This window comes from Triturus cristatus, chromosome 2_2 (assembly GCF_964204655.1).
Source record: "Triturus cristatus chromosome 2_2, aTriCri1.1, whole genome shotgun sequence".
Lineage (NCBI taxonomy): Eukaryota > Metazoa > Chordata > Amphibia > Caudata > Salamandridae > Triturus > Triturus cristatus.
Window position 1 is genome coordinate 315,682,512 of NC_140582.1, and position 17,189 is coordinate 315,699,700.

General features: G+C 43.5%; 1 protein-coding gene across 1 annotated transcript in view; it reads right to left on the reverse strand.

Annotated features, from left to right (window-relative positions):
* The window catches only part of LOC146862181 (caspase-6-like), a 126,748-nt gene that overhangs the window by 43,825 nt on the left and 65,734 nt on the right, over window positions 1-17,189 (reverse strand). Inside the window, exons 5-6 of the mRNA XM_085641370.1 lie at window positions 14,340-14,416; window positions 8,590-8,765 (exon numbers count right to left, since the gene is read on the reverse strand). Of these exons, the coding sequence (XP_085497496.1) occupies window positions 8,590-8,765; window positions 14,340-14,416 (253 nt within the window). The remainder of the gene's footprint in view (window positions 1-8,589; window positions 8,766-14,339; window positions 14,417-17,189) is intronic.

Sequence of the window (17,189 nt, forward strand, 5' to 3'; positions counted from 1 at the left end):
AATCCGAATTTGGCGTGCATTTTGCAGGCACACATACAGGTGTACAGTACAGCACACATAAATTCACACATGCGGACACCTACAGACATCCATGTACACACACAGGCCGAGCGCATCATACAGACACCCTCTGGTTTTCACTTTTCTTTCCCGTCACACTCATACTAGCACACCCTTGAGAGCGCAGAGTTTGCAGGATGTAACAGTGAGTCTATGTGAAAATCCATCGATCACAACCAGGAAAAGTGCATCGCGTTTCAGGCATACAGGCAGCACTATTCATGCTGGAGTGCGTGTAAATTACGAGCAAGAACAGAGCGATGATGTACTGAATCCCCACTCCCATGGGTGAACATTCCCAGCCCAGCAGCAAATTATACAAGACAATCTGGGTCACACTTCTCTGGGTCACACTTATAGCAAGGAGGAAGCGACAATGGAGGAAATAATATTGTCCTACTAACCTGCAGTCGAGTCGATGGTCTGTCTCGGGGCACTTGACTAGAGTCAGAGTCGTCCCTGCAGTCCATATCCAACGTCTAGCTGCCTGGAGAGTTGATGTGATGCAATCGTTTCCAGAAAGTTCCACCACCAGTGCAGATACGCGCGGGAAGCAGAGTGAGGTCGAGCCTGCGCAGAGCTGAATCCTCGGCTTCCCGCCTGCCACACCCCTTTCCCAACTCGTCACAGGGTGGTCCCACCACACCCTGTAATGAGTTGGGAAAGGGCTGGGTGACAGTCTCCACTCTCGGATTGACGTGGAGGGTTAGCGATACCGGACTTGGACTGAAAACGCCCGGGGCTAACTTTCCCTCCACGCCATCAGGGGGTGGAGACTGGGCCCTGAAGCTAGGTCTTTGCCGAGCTGATGACATCACAGCCTTCAGGGCTGTGAGGTTGTCAGCCCGGCAAACACTTAGGCTTCTCTGGGCCCACAAAGTGAGTGAGTCAGTCACGTCACGTGAGATGCTTCGCTTCAAGTCACTGGAATCAAGCTATCCTGGGTGAAGAAAAAACAAGCATTGGCATAGCCAATAGGTCTCGCCTTTGGGACCTTATAAATGTTTAGCTATGCAACAGTTAATGTTGTTGTGTGTAAGGATATGTGCTGCATAACTAAATACTTATAAGGTCCCAAAGGCGAGACCTATTGGCTATGCTAATGCTTGTTCTGTAATGCTGATGGTACTGGCACTACATGTGTGCCAGAGCTATTTTGCGAGAGAGTTCCGTCAATTGCACTGGAGCGTGGCCGCAAGCAAATGAGGGAATCACTTTGCCTTTGCATCCTGTTACAGACAACAGAGCAGAGGCAAACAGGCCCTTATGAGGCCCATTGGTCATAAAACGTTGGTGAATTGTTACTGCTCTGCCTGAGGTCAGTCCTCTGGAGAGGGGTGGCTAGAGATCCCTCAGAAAACCCCTTGCAGGTGGGTGCAGCCACTCCCTGGACTCGCCTGCAGGGGAATCTACATTTCCTGACAAAAGTGCAGGCCACTGCTGCCTGCACTGTGGAAGACGGAGAGTCTTGTAAGCAGCCTATTATCTGTTACTAAATGCGCTGCCCTCGGGGCAGTTGAGAGTTCAGAGTTGCTCTGGGGAAGTATATTCATGATAGGTGTGTGTGGCGCAGACAGGGACAGTGAGCTTATTATGCAATTGTGGCCCAGGATGGGGAACATTTAGAAGGTTTGTAAATATAGTGTGTGGATGCTTAATACATTTTGGTGGCCTCCTCCAAAACCAACCCCTAATCCACATGCATCTACACTGTGTTCAGAGGACCACTGAAGCACAACAGTTAAAAACCCAAAGATCCAAAACGGCTCATTTATACTGCCTTTGGAGAATTAAAATCAACCTCAGAGTTGTTTTAAGCAACATTACTTCTGACTGGTTATGTACGACTGGTGCAGCTGCTTGCTTCCAGTGGTCACTGTGCCCTCTACATTCCTACTCACTCACCCTACCACTACTCTCTCAAAAGCGGTTTGTTCTTAACAGCCGGCAAGACATACGTCTGGGCCACACGCATGTTCAGCTTTGTAATAAGAGGGAGACAGGGAGTCAAGAGTCACTATAAAGAGGCGGAGAGACACTCAGGTGGGGCGAGGAAGAAAGATGAAAGATGAAAGCGGAATAGAGTGTGTAAGTGAACTGGGGAGACAGCAAGTATGAGACGCTTGGATATGGAGAGGACAGGAGACCCAGAGCATTTGTGTTGGTACACGCTAATGGTACATTTGCTCACTAGTGGAGTTTGCAGGGCAGCATCCCGTGCTGTAACTCAAGGAAGCCCACATCACAGTGGTGCTGCACCACCACCTAAATCACACCAATTTCATAGGATGGGCTTGGCACAACGGTGCCAACACATTGAAGAGACACCGACAAAGGAAAAAAAATGAACCCTTTCAGGTGCTGCAGCTCACATTTCTGGAAAGCTAAGTATCTCACATCAAATATTATGGCAGCCCCTGGCCCACAGGATAGATTATGCCAGTAAATCCCGTATATCCTTCGCTTTTTCATATGATGGGGCAACAGCAGTTGACGCACCATTTCCTCATAAAACAGATTTGCCGTGTGTAGAAAAAATGTAACCTTCCCTCCTATAGTAGACCAGTACAGGTGCGGCAGCATTACAAGCTTTCCAGATCCCAGGACACAAACATTGGGCAGCAGCAATGCAAGCCTTGCTTTGGTACAAACATGCATAACATAGCAGTAGCAAAGTAAGCTTCCCTCTCAAGTAAGGTAGCAAAGTGCAATCCCCAGGTCGTCGCAGAATAGATTGAATAGGGAGATCTGAACAAGGTTTTGTCACTAAAAGCACATGAACAGTGAAGGCATGAGTGACATCTAGGCTACAGGCAGATCTCTGGAGTGGGTGCTTGACTCGTTAAGAATATGAAGCGAATGAATATACGAGCTCTGACACCACTGCCATTTAAGTGATATTACACATCAGTATGGTGAAGAAGCTGCTGCTGTCACTCAGACCTGCTGTTTAGTCGATGCCTTGTTTTCCATACTGTGAAGAAGCCTTTACTTAGCAGGTCACAGTTACTCAGGCTGTAGGTAGGCAGCTCCGAATAACTACGGTCTAGACAGGCACAGAGTTGCCAACCACTTTAACAAGGTTTTGAATGCATGCGCACGAGGCGCTTTACAATCCCACCCTCGGTGTTTAAAAGGCTGAGGGCCACCTCAGATTCGGATGTATCACTATTATTACCTGCAAGGGTACACGCAGCGCTCAATGAAACCATGCCAGACCAGTCTGAAATGCAGAAAGTCAACAATGTCAAAAGCTAAATCATTTTTAATGTACAGCAACAGTCTAACCAGCCTCACTTGCTTTACGAATTTTTATTTTTAATCAGTCGAAGACAAATATTCCTGGAAGGCCCAATGCACTGAGCTATTTTCATTTTCAATTTTATTTTCACTCCATACTGAAACGCAGGTGGGTGTAGGAGAGGGAATGACTGTCGGTATGAGCACCCATTTTTTTTATTCAAGCTCGGGTGCTGGGCTGTATCAGCGAATTTATTTTTGGAAAACTAGGGCAGATTAGTTACTGTACGAAGAGAAAAGGCAAACGAATCTCGTGATTCTGTTGGACTAGCAGCAAATTGCAAGACAATTTCAAAGCAACGCACGTGTGCTGCTGAGCTGTTAGCATTTCTTAAACAAGCGGCCGCAAAAATGATCGCAATCAAACATCAAAGCGCCGCGAAAGTGAAAGCAATTGCGGTGAAGCGGGGCGCGCGCGCCCGCACACATGCACTGTAGCTCTAGGCTGGCCTGGTAACACTTTTTGGAGCCCTCTCAAAAAGTCTCGCCAGACCAGCGCATGCGCTGGGTCAGGCGAGACCTAAAAACATGAGGCACAGGGTCGAGACTGATTTGCATATGGCCAGGTCTAAACTGGGGTGGTATGGTGAGCAAAAGAATGATGGATTTAACCCAGATCTCTTGACTGGGGGTGAATGTTTTGATTTGTTCTGCATTCCGTCCATCGATTGTGTGTCTTTTGCTCGCTTCAAGTCACGACGCCGGTATTGATGAGTGGCCGGCCGCTGCGGCGGGCAGACAATGCATGTGTTCAAATTAATGGCACCGGAGACAAAATTAGAAGTAAAACAACGTTTTTTAAAAAAATTAATAAAATATGATTGAGCGCTTTGGGAACAAGGGCGGAGCCCCGATGCCCTCGGGGAGAAACCGCCACTGGTTGCACCAGTAGTGAAGCGCTGGGACCTCAAAGTGCCTTTTTATAAGCAGTATCTGGGGAAGCAGAAGCTGACCACCCACCTATGCCGATATCTAGTTGAGAATGAAGAAACGGTATGCTCCGTTCAAACCCTTTAGGGCACCTGATGAGGCACGTTGCTTCTGGAAACAGGAACTAACTGACAAACAGATGCTGGAGCGAGAGGCCCAGCCCTCGATCCAACAATATGTAAACCTACTGTCCCCTCAATCCCTCTGGTGGCTCGAAAGAGCACGAATGGACCTGAACATGCGTTTCACCAATAAAGCAGATTATGCCCTCTCCCGCTTACCAAAATAACAGAGAATTGCCAATACTGATAATACGTGAAACATTTACTCCGCTAGTGCATAGAAAAAATCTATCGCACCATCAAGCCATATTTTGCCTATTTTAAATTTATTATACCAATTTTTACTTTTCAATTCAAAATTATTTTTATTCGATATGCCACAAAACTTTATCAAAAAGAGACACAAATAGACATTTTAATAAACCCAGCCATACCATTATTAAATACAAAAAAACCACACTCATTCCATTGTTCCTACTTTCTGCTCACATACTCCATTCACCAAACATTTATAACCCGCACTAAACAACAATCATACATAAAGCCTCAACCTGGCCAACCGGACCTAATTGCATCAATTTTGAATGCCAGGGATAATCACCAAACACCAGTTACTTGTTTAATACAATAGTCCTTACCAGTGCACTATCAAAAAAATAACATGACCTTTTTAGAAATATAAATGCAATTTACAGTGCACAACAAAAGCCACAAAAAATAGCCACAGGTTGTTTTGGTACAAAAACAAACAAGGTCGGCAGTGCTAATTAGAGCAAGGTGGGCAGGTTACTGGCAGTGCAGCTTTGCCAACAGGAGGCGCATATAGGCTTACTGGCAATCCGTGACTCGAGGGGCAAATTGGTCACACAACCTGCAAAGATAGCAGACACATTTGCCTGTTTCTTAGAAACCCTGTACAGTGCCGAAGTCTTTGATGATCCCGATGGATAATTGCAGTTTCTGCACGGGGTGCACCTGCTGACCTTTTCTGATACAGGCAGGCTGCTATTGGACAGAGACATTATGGAGGACGAGATAGCCACGGCTATCTTTGACATGCCATACAACAAAACACCTGGCACTGATGGATTCCCCACGGAATTCTATAAACAGAATAAACAGTTGCCGATGAGGCTCTTGTGTACGGTCTCTAAGAAGGCGGGGTATAGGCAATGGTTTCCAGACAAGTACAATAAGGCCATTACTGGTCTGCTTCTGAAGGCTGACAAGGATGCCACCCAATGTTCCAGCTACCGCCGAATCTCACTCCTTACACGACCAAGGGCCTGGCAACCAAGCATAAAAAGTACTGCCTAGCCTGACACATCACTCACAGATGGGTTTTGCCCCAGGACGGTCTTCCAGGAACCACATGCGCACACTGGAACATGTGCTGTGGCAGGGGAAGGACGATGAGGAATACAGGATACTGCTTCCTTGGACGCCGAGAAGGTATTTGACCTCGTTGAGTGGTGATACTTATTCCGTAATTAGGGAATGCTGTACTGGGGCTGGGATTCCTGGCCAAAGTCCGTGCTGCAAATCCACTGTGGGGGATTCCTGTCTTGGGCCTTTTTCATATACTTTGAAACACGCCAGAGATGCCATCTTTCCCCGATTGTATGTCACCTGCTGTTATAACCACTAGCGACTGCCATCCAACAACATGAGCAAATGAGGGGAATTACCATGATGGCAGGAGAGAGTAACTCTTATTATATGCCGATGATCTTCTTCCCACTGTCTCCAACCCTCAGACATCAGTCTCAGTGCTTCTGTCCTTAATAGAGGCCTTCTTTGCTATTTCTTGATAGAAGATTAACTGGGGGTAGAGCGAAGCTGTCCCCAACCCCAATTGCTCCCTTGCCTGACCAAACACTGCATACGGGTTTAAATGTAAGACTACCAAGGTGAAATACTTGGAGGATCATGGGCAATAATGTTCTGGACAATATGGCTATGGATAATTTACTGCCATTGTTGTCGAAGACTGACAATGACTTCCTCCGATGGTCGACCTTAAAGTTCTCACTCTGGGTATGAGAAGATTGCGTGAAAATGGTCACGGCTCTCCGGTTTAACTACGTGTTCAGCATGCTCCCATTCCGGGTCTCCAAGGACCTACTTCGAAAAGTCACCAAACGAATTAAATAATTTGTTTGGGCAGGGAGAAAGTCAAGGCTCAAACCTGCGTGGTTATATGCAGTCACTTGGGCCAGGAGACTGAGCTTGCCAGATATGTACTTGTACTACATAGCATACTAGATCTTATAGCTGCAATATTTTATGGTGGATGGAGGTGAACAGCCGGAGTGGGTCCACATAGAGAGTACGCTGGTGGGGGTGCCCCCGCAACATAAACATTCTCTATAAATCAAAGCCCTTGGGCGGACGGCGGTGTGGACGACATGGAAGAAAGTCAACAGACTCAATCAGGGAGGAGTGCGACATCTGAACAGTGGGTGATATACAGCAACAGGACTATTAAGACTTTCCAGGCACTATGTATGAAATTCACCCACCCTCACCCTACATCGCAAGCCTGACGGTCCTGGCAACTCAGGCTCTGCCTTAAGGGGACGAAAGGGCTGACACAGGTTTCAACGAGGGAATCCCCAGTCCAGACTTAATTGTTGAATTAGGGAAGAGAGAAGGGGGGCGGTCACAACCTTTTAATAGATTCTTATCAACTGTTTATACATACATGCAAGACCGGTTGAGTACAATATAATGATGAGGGCTGGATGGCACTCATGGTGACGCATGACTGCGCATTAAGGGATGCCAGAATGAAATGTACATGCTTTAAGATACTACATAATTGGTACTGGTCATCCTACTGATTAAAACTAGCCAGGATCTCCCGAACAACAGGTCCTGGAGATGCGCCCAAATGGAGTGCAATCTCCATCACATATCATGGTCATGCGCTAGACTCCGCAACTACTGAGTGGATTTATGATGTATGTTGCACCCTACCAGCCTATTTACCATAACAGAATCAGTGAAACTAGCCTTCCTATATGACCTACTGGATGTAGACTATGCCACCTCTCCTTGGAGGAGGTGGATGTTGATAGCATTGCCGTGGCAGAAATATGAATCCTCTGACACTGGCAAACCCCTACCTTGCCGACTCCTAATGGACGATTGAATTGTTCAGACTGGCCACCTATAAGTGAAGCATTTATAAGTTACAAGACTAATTGCAGAAATTTGACAGCGTGGGGACCGTTTTTACATTTTGCCGACCCACAGACTATCATTTTAGGGTATGCACTCTCTCTCCAGGTCTACCCCCCGCCCCGCTCAGCGAGAATGAAAGGCATCTCCGAACGGTTATGGGTTGTCTCAGTGAGAATGGACGCAATTGTTTCAATACAATGGGAGTCTTAGTAAAAATAGAGAAGTTACATTGAGGATAAGAGTGTCCATGAAGAGAACTAAAGTGAGTCTGCATGTGGTTTGGCAAGTCACACAAATCTGTGGGTGCCAAAATGAAGGGAGTCTAAGCATGGATTGCGGAGCTTGCAGGGAGGATGGGGATTGTTAGTAAGACTGATGGAGTCTCCGCGAGGGTGGGCGAGTTACAATAAAAATGTGTATAATCTCAGCTAGGATGCGAGTAGACTCAGAGAGGATGGAAAGTATTTCATCAGGGCTAAGGGGGCTTTAGCAAGAACAGATGAGTCCCAGGAAAGATGAAGGCATGTCAGAAAAGATGAAGAAGGATGGGTGAGGTAAAAAAAGAATCGGCGAGCCACAGTGAGGATGTCAGAAGTCACTTTCAATGTCACACGTTGGGTGGAATTCAAATAAAAAAATGATCACCCTTTAGCCACTGCCTATTTTCGGCTTCTGAATAATATCTGGTATCAAACAGATTGGATTATTGCCAAGGCTAATCAAGTGTGGCACACTGGCTACAAGAGGAAAAAATGTCATGTATCACTATACCTCTACTCAACTGAAACGTTGTAGTGTTTCGGCAAAATGTTTGGGAACTGCTTGACTAAGGTGCTAATTTAATTTAAAGATTAAGTACTTGTTATAAAGCTGTGCACCTCTTTTACTCCTGTGGACTCCTGCCTTTTTATTATTTTCTAATAACGTTTTAATTTAAAAAAAGCAATAGCTCTTCAGCAGTTATACTGTGTTCAGTGCAGTATGTCTAGTTACAAATGCATGCTTCTAATCATTTGCTACGCTTATGTTTAAGAAACTTTGACTTCCTTACCTGTATTATAAATATTTTGGGTTTTCCCACCAGGCTCGGACATTTGTCTCCCTTGAACATGTTGATCAGAGTCTGAATTTCGATTTTTGCATCAAAGGAATAGATGTGGTCCTTCTCACCGTGGCTCAGGAAAACACACAGAAAGCAGTCCGCATCAGAATGATCAGCAGTTGAAGCTAAGGATTAAGAACATACAGCTGTATGTTTACCTATGCATGGATCCTCCAGACCAAACATGATAACTTAACCCACCCTGCACATATGTAGATTTAAATTGGCTTCTGCTACTACAGGGCAGACCACTTTGATTTTTTTACAGCGAGAACAAGACCCTTTTGGGTGACAGAGCGCTTTACAATAATAACAAAATGATGTTAAACAATAAATGATATGCTATATACATATAAGTGGAGTAGGTCATGTGGCTAATAATAAAGTAAAAAAAATTAAGAAGAACAGAAATAGGCACATATAGTCATCCGTAAAGCAGACTCTGATAGGCGCCTGGCCGGTGTGTTGATGGTTGGGCAACAGACAGATAGAACAGATCTCGGAGATGTGGGCATGGGTGATAAATGGAACCTCACATGGGCAGGTAGGCATCGCGCTTGAGGAGAGGGAGGTAGGGCCTCAATGTGAGAGAAATCAGTTGGCTGGTAGAAGTTTTACTTCTTTTCTGAAGAAGAAGGAGGAGGGGTGGTTGCATCTGGTCTCCGGAGGAAGAGAGTTCCACATTTTAGGGTCAATTCCAGAAAAATATTGATTGTAGGTTTTAATTTTGTTTTAATTTTGTAGCTTAAGTTGTAAGGACTCTGTGCTTCTAGAAGTTCAGTTTCTGCCAGAAAGTGTCAGTTTCTGGGACAGTTAAGAAGGGGTGTTGTGATGCCGTGCTTTATGGGTCTTGCAGGCAATTTTGAGAAGGATCCTGGCCTCAAAGGGTAACCTTTTCAGAGAATGGAGGACACGGGAGATATGATCTCTTTTTTTTGGAGCTATTGATGAGCCTTACTGCCGTGTTGAAGGTAGCCTTCAGCATAGCAAGTTCGCGTTTTGGAAAGTCTATGATGGTGGCACTACCATACTCTAATTTGGATATCACAAGTGATTGAACTACTGTTTTGACATCTGCCATGGGAAGGAAATGTTTTAGTATCCTTAATTCATTTAGTTGAAGGTTAGCTCCTCTGGTGGAAGCACTGATGTGCTTTTGCATAGAGAGGGTATGTTTTCAGGGCATTAAGTTTGAGGTGGTTACGGGTCAGCCAATGTTGCATTTTTGTCAAGGTGTTATTAAGGGTGCTGATGTCCTCGGGAGAGATCATTTTCATGCAGAGTTGAGTATGATCTAAATACATGTGATAGAAGATGTGAGAGAGTTTGAGGATTTTGGTCAAAGGCTCCATGTATAGGTTGAACAGTGTTGGGGAGAGAATGAAACCTTGGGGATACCTAGTGTAACTGGCAACTGATCGGAAAGAGAGTGATGGATTAGGACACGTTGATAGCTATTGTGAAGGAGAGAGAACCATTTTAATATGATAGCGGTGAGACCCATCTTGTGTTCTAATAAGTTCAAAAGAGTTTAATGATTCAAAGTGTGGAATGCAGCTGATAGGTCGAGTAGGATTAGTAAGCAATATTCATTCTGCCTGAGTGAGCATAGAGCATCATCAACAATGTGGACCAGGGCAGTTTCGGTGCTATGACCGGTCCTGAAACCGGATTGGCATTAGTCCAGGAGATGGAACTGCTCCATGTGATTGCGAAGCTGTATGTGCATACATTTTTCTAGGAGTTTGGCCACAGTTTGGATGTTAGAGATAGGACTCTAGATGGTGGGGTCAGACTGGTTGGCTCTGGGTTTTTTTTAGGATAGGAGTAGCCTGTCTGCCTTTTAGGCAATCAGGTATGGAGCTTCGTGTAAGTGAAGCATTGATAATCCTAGTCTATATGGGGGATAGGAGGTGTCTGGGCTCATTGAGGAGTTTGGAGGTAAGGGGATCGTTGAAGTGGCTGGAGTATTTCGGAGAAGTTTGAAGCTTTGGGATGTCACCTTCATTTAAGGCTCTGAAACTGGACCCGGACGTATTTTTTTAAAGTTTTAAAGTTTGGGGGCAGAGGTTATCGGGCGTTCTACTTGAACATGAGTGAGGGGGAAAGGATGGTTGTACACAGTAAGAGTTTCAAAGCGTTATGGATCTCAGTGTTGATAAGCATGGTTTTCTCAGCAAAGGTCGAGGCAAATGTTTTGCAGTTAGGTATGATTTTGATGTCAGAGGATGGGGCATTGCTTTCCTTGTTTGTTTAGTTTTTGACAATTTCGAACAGTTTTATTAGGTCGATTAATTGCCGTTTCGAGTTGATTTTTGAAAGAATGATGCTTTGGAGTCTCGAATGTCCTTTTTGTAGGAGCTCAGTCTTTTTTCATTGAAGGTTTGGCATACCAGAACCACGGATGGCACACTCCTTGCTCAATAAGGTGCAAGTAACATGTAGAAGAGAAAATGTTAACCCTTTAAACGTACATAAACTATTTCTGATTTCAGTTCACAACACAAGGTCCCCAAATAGTTCAGTAAGGGTTTCTTTGGTTTTAGTTGAGAAAGAGGGTATGTTTTGTTGCTTCAGTTCATGCTCAGAACCCATCTGCACGTCATATATGGGATTTGTGTTTTTTGATGGGGCAAGGACTCGTAGAAAAGAGACTTGTTCAGAAGCAATCCTCTCATAGAACTCATTACCTTGAATTAATCTGGTATTGTGAAAATTAATATGCACCACACACGATATAATAGAAAGAAGAAGCTTGCCTATGATTCTTACTAATAAGTAACCCGAGTGAAAACTAAAAGGGCTGCTAACGCGGGAATCTGTATTGCGCATGCGTCAACTGCATCTATGCAGTATGACGAGCTATCGCTTGGAGGGAACTTTCTGCAATTGCTCTTAAAATGGCCACTTGAAAGCTCACATGCTAAACATCTGCTTTGCTGAAACTAAAACAAGTTATTTACTAAATACTAATGCGTGAAAAGCATTTATAAGTAAAATGGGATTAGAGTAGAGATAGGTGGTATACAGTGAAACTATTTTATTTTTAAATTAATATGTGTTCTTTTTGATTCTCTTAGTAGTACGAATTTGGGCCACTTATGGAATGTTGGAGTCTATAACCCATGTGACTGCTACACATGCACAGTAAAAGGGAGCTGAAGGAATTGGTGCGACAATTGAACACCGTCCAAGGACAAAACCGATACATACCTTGGGAACCAGCCCAATGTCCTGAGAAATGGATGTCAACCTGCGAAGTCTATAATATTGTTTCTAAATTAATGCGAATGCGGGTGGGAATAAAAAAATATGAATAAAAATTAAGGGGTGGGATCATTGAACAAAGAAGTCAAAGAATAATTGAGAAAGTAAGCATGGTGTGATGATCATTTCCCCTTGCCTGCCCAATCAGCGTCAGAAGTTTCATGGTATTGAAACATTAATGGGTGGTACATGAGCATAGAAGGGTATAATTCTGGGGTAGCTTTAGTTAGTTAGACGGAGATTTGCTGATCGCTGCTGAGCTCGGGATGCTGTCGGGGTGACGAGCGAAGGCTGATGAAGAATATTGCAGAACATCATCCAAGACTAAATTAAATAGAAGAATATCGCAGAAGAATCTCGAGGAGGAAGAGAGTGTCAGAGAGAATGTATGTCATTACATCGCGGGTATTACTACGCAATGTCAATGACAACGACATGCCATTACAACGCAAATTTTCACCACAACTATGCCTTTACCACGCATGCCATTACAACGCAAAGGCATGCGTGGTAAAGCTATACTCGTGGTGAAAGTTTGCAAGGTAGGTGCCTACCCTACTCCTACACAACCCTCCCCCACCCCCAGTCCTCTCCCTACAATAACACTACACTACCCTGCACGACCCCACAACACTACACTAAAACACAACACTACACACTACAACACTACCCTAAACCCTAAAACACTACACTTCTAAAACTCTACAACAGTATCCTAAACCCTAAAACACTACACTACACAAACCCTACTACACTACCCTAAAACACTACACTACTACTACACTACCCTAAAACACTACACTACCCTAATCCCTAAAACACTACACTACACAAACACTGCAACACTACCCTAAACCCTAACACACTACACAAACACTGCAACACTACCCTAAACCCTAAAACACTACACAAACACTCCCACACTACCCTAAACCCTAAAACACTACACTACCCTAAACTCAAAAACACTCAACTACAACACTACCCTAAACCCTAAAACACTACACTAACCCCTAAAACACTACACTACACAAACTCTACAACACTACCCTAAACCCTAAATCGCTACACTACCCATACACTACTACACTTCCCTAAACCATAAAACACTACACTACACTAACCCCTAAAATACTACACTACTCAAACACTACAACACTACCTAAAACACTACAGTACATAAACATTACTACACTACCCTAAACCCTAATACACGACACTCAACAAACACTACAAAACTACACTAAAAGAAAAAGAAACACTAAAACGTTATAAAAAACCCACACAACACAAACATTACAACACTACTTTTACACTACCCTACACCCTACAAAAGTAACCCCCACCCCAAGCGCAAACCCCTTACCTCTCTCCTCTCCAGCGTCGCCATCTCTGCTCCCGGTTCCTGCTTCCTCCTTCCTGCTTGGTGCACGTCGTTGTGAGGAAACAGCCTCAGTTTTATCACAACGACTTGGAAAGCCGCCGCCGCCATTACACACTACATCGCATGCGTTGTAAAAGCGCATGCGATGTAATGGTATGTGTGATTTTTACCACGTGTTGTAACATCGCATGCGTTGCAACGCATGCGATGTAATGGCAACGCGTGGTAAACACCGCGTTGTAATGGCTGTTTACCGTCAGAGAGGGGTGCAATGCCAGCGTCGCTGTTAGATAGGTCATCTATCCTATCCTGAATCCTAACCTGAAGCTTTTGTCGCCTGATCTTTCCCGGGGGACCCTTCCCAGCTCCTTGGCCAGAGAGTTGGTTTTCACACCATCCTAGGTAATTATAATTTCATGAAAGTACAGATGTACTTTTCTCTCTATCCTCTACTATCCAGACCCGTCATTACAAATTATGATATTGTCTGATTAATTGACTAATCGAATCTTCCTTCCTTTGGATAACGGAGACTGTACTGTACTTTGAAATGTTTCACACAAATTTAATTCAGATAAAGCCTTAAAACTTTCCCCGAGTCTGTGGTTATTTTCATTACCAAGAAAATTGATTTGTGTCATTTCACCATCAACTAGTTCAACTAATGGTCCATTGACCAGAGGAAAGAACTTTTTGATCAGTGAAGGACTGGTTAGGTATGACAGGTAACTGATCTTGCAATAAGAAACAACATAAACTTTGACCCCAGCGGTTTAACTAGTCAGTGTGTGTGTGTTTATGGGCATAGGTGAGTATATGGTGTTAGATTATCGAGAAATGTATATAAAGCAATCGTTAAAATCTAAATGTACATACCACAGACATTTTTGGGAGGGACTGTGAGAGGTAACATTAGTACAACTAGGTTTGTATATGTGGCATATGAAGAGAAGTAGTCATAAAAACAAAGATAGCAGGGCAAGTGTGTGCAATGAGCACGCCAAGTGTTTACTGCAGAAGTGTATGATGGGTTGGAAAGAGGACATACCATCTTTAATTTTCTGATGCATCTCTTCAGCTTTGAGGTTGTCATAGCATGACACTTCGAAGCCCTGTTCCGAAAGTCTGTGGAGGAAAAATACAGACATGTGAATTTACAATTATTTAAAACTAGACAATCTTTGTATGTCCCTAGCAAACATTATTTAACAGGCAAGAGGATTGTGAAAGGTTTTAAACAGTAACTTAATGTTCTTTTTAAGGAATGGAAATTAGCTTACAGCAGTGTAACATCCAAGATATCTTACTGTACTAAAAGCAGCAGAATACCATCAGTATGAACTTATGGGTGCCACCGTACGACATGCTGCTAGCCATTACCTAAAGCCAATGGTGTCTGGCAGAGTGCTCCACTGCTGCTGAAACTCAGCTGGGAGACAACTCCACAGGATTTCTCCTCCCTTAGCAGCCTCGTGTACACTGGGCATGCCACAATCTAAACAGGTCCACTCCCTTCCATCATGTACGGTGCAACACCTTTTATTACAACAATGCTGACGGTGGAAGAGGTAACACCTCCCAGAAAAAGACAGTGACAAGGAGTGACAAAAAGTTCATATTTTAATAAAATTGCTTTAAAAATGTTTTTTCTTCTTTATATATACTTTAACAATAAGAAACATAAATGCAGATCACAATAAGACATAACCGTAGAAGAATTAATAACAGACACATTCATCAGTCTTTAAAAACAATCATCTCACATACTATGGTACAGTACAGTTATGAGCTACTTTTTCATCTAAGATTGTTCCGTGCAGGTAGATTGTGAAATATAAATGTTCGACATGTTTCAGTGGGCTTATCTTGAACTTTCTACCTTCCTCACGATATTAAATTATTTTGATCTTCCATTAGCTATTTTAACACACAGTGCAAAAAGACAACTGAAGTAATTTAACCAGGGTGTATCTCCTGAGGGTACTTCTTTATAACTCCCTATTTTCTTTCCTTAAATGTGGTAGCAATGAGAACTCCCCAATTGCCAAATGTTCTTCCACACTGGGTTTTCTTTCTGCCCCCTTTATTTTTAGGGCTTGCCTGGTCAGCAGCTGGTCTCTGTTACATGCTTTTAGGATATGTATATGGATGCAATCTCAATTTGGTAAGATCCCAATTTACAAGACCTAAAAACGATTGGAGGAACCTTGGCTTCAGACAGAGAAATCAAAAGCCAAAATTCACAAAGCGTGCTGGTGCTTAACTCAGGTGCTCAAATGGAGGAATTTACGATTGTAAATCCATGATTGGTAGCCTCAGAATATGGCTATATATGCATAAAAATATGTATTTGTATGTGCAGGTATATTTTGCCCAGTGGGCAGACAGTCATACTTCCAGGGCACAAAATCCCTGGAAAGTTTGTGCACACGCACAAACTTCATGTTTTTATATACTGGCAAACATTTTCCGCAGCCCATTCGTAACATGGGCTCAACTAGATATTTACTCCTGTCAAGAATAGAAATAGCAGAAATCCATGTCCTGGGGTAGGAATGGGGGAGGGGGAGGGCAAAAGAGAAAAAAGTGCAATGTCAGTACTAGACTACAGAGATGCATGTACTTTGCAAACTGTTATGGCATTGTCATACTATAAATTCCCTAAAGGATTCTAGGAATACTCCAAGGCACCGGCTACTTTCACAACTTTGCAGATTTTCTCCTGGAAACATTTGTGAATTTCATGAAAGTCAAGGAAGTAAGTATCTCACTTTTTCTGTGAAATGGAACCATGGTGTACTGATAATTCAAAAAAGGAACGGGAGATGTCTTAGGGTTTAGCAAAGCAAAATTATACTCTCCATCGTATAACCCTTCATAAAAAGATAATTAAAAAAAAATAATCTTTAAAGCAATCCTGGGAGGGTGCTGCCAAAGGTAAATTGATTTTGGGTGAGAATTTCAATTACAAGAAAAAGAAAAATGTGAGCAGACGTGCACAGAATCTTGTTTTTGGGCCAGTTTTAGAAACAGCAGTTCATACTAAATTCTTGTCTGTGTCTAACTTTCTATAACATATTGACACAACATCTTTTGATGAGATTGTAAATTATTTTGACCATGTACACAGCAAGGACAGGCTAAAAAATCTCTCCTCATCTAAAGGACGTGCATTTATTCTGTACACCCGTGCTGTTTGAGCAGGAAAAGCTTCCTCCTACCTGATAAAGGACTGATTATAGTGAGTGAGTAATTGCTTTTCTAACCGTCCATATTCAGTTTTGACTGCTTCACTGCATTTCGCTCGGGTGAAATTAACAGTAAGACAGAGACATTAAGAATGACGGACGGGAGAAGGATTCAAGGGAGGGGCGAAGGAGGAGGGGGCATTAAGAAGCAACGTATGCAAACATTTCCTGTCGAACGGTAATTCCTGCAGAAGAAGCCCACTGTACAGAAGAAGAAGAAGAATAAAAGGAAAACATCTCCTCAATGATTCTTTCCATCAAACCGTGGTGGCTTGCACCCTGTGGATCCTCTCACAACGCAAGCGTGAAGTTCTGGAGCATTTTGTTTATTTCCAGTGTCGGTTCTAAGGTAAGATGATTCTAGACTGCTAGCAGAGCAACTGGATGCCACACAGACTGTACAAGCATCAAATGTTTCCTCGCTGCAGGGGGAAGATGGGTGGGTAAATGTCCTTTTGCTATGGAGGCAAATATCCTCGCAAAAAGCACTGGTTATGTATGGCCTCTTAGCTCCAACTCTTCTATGTTGGGGTGTGGTAACACGGACAAATAAGGCAGTGGTCCATGATAGAGGGCACTGAAGCAAACCAAAGCATTGTATCTTTCCGCAATCACTTCCTGTCCTCTTGCCTTCCCAATCCCTACAAACT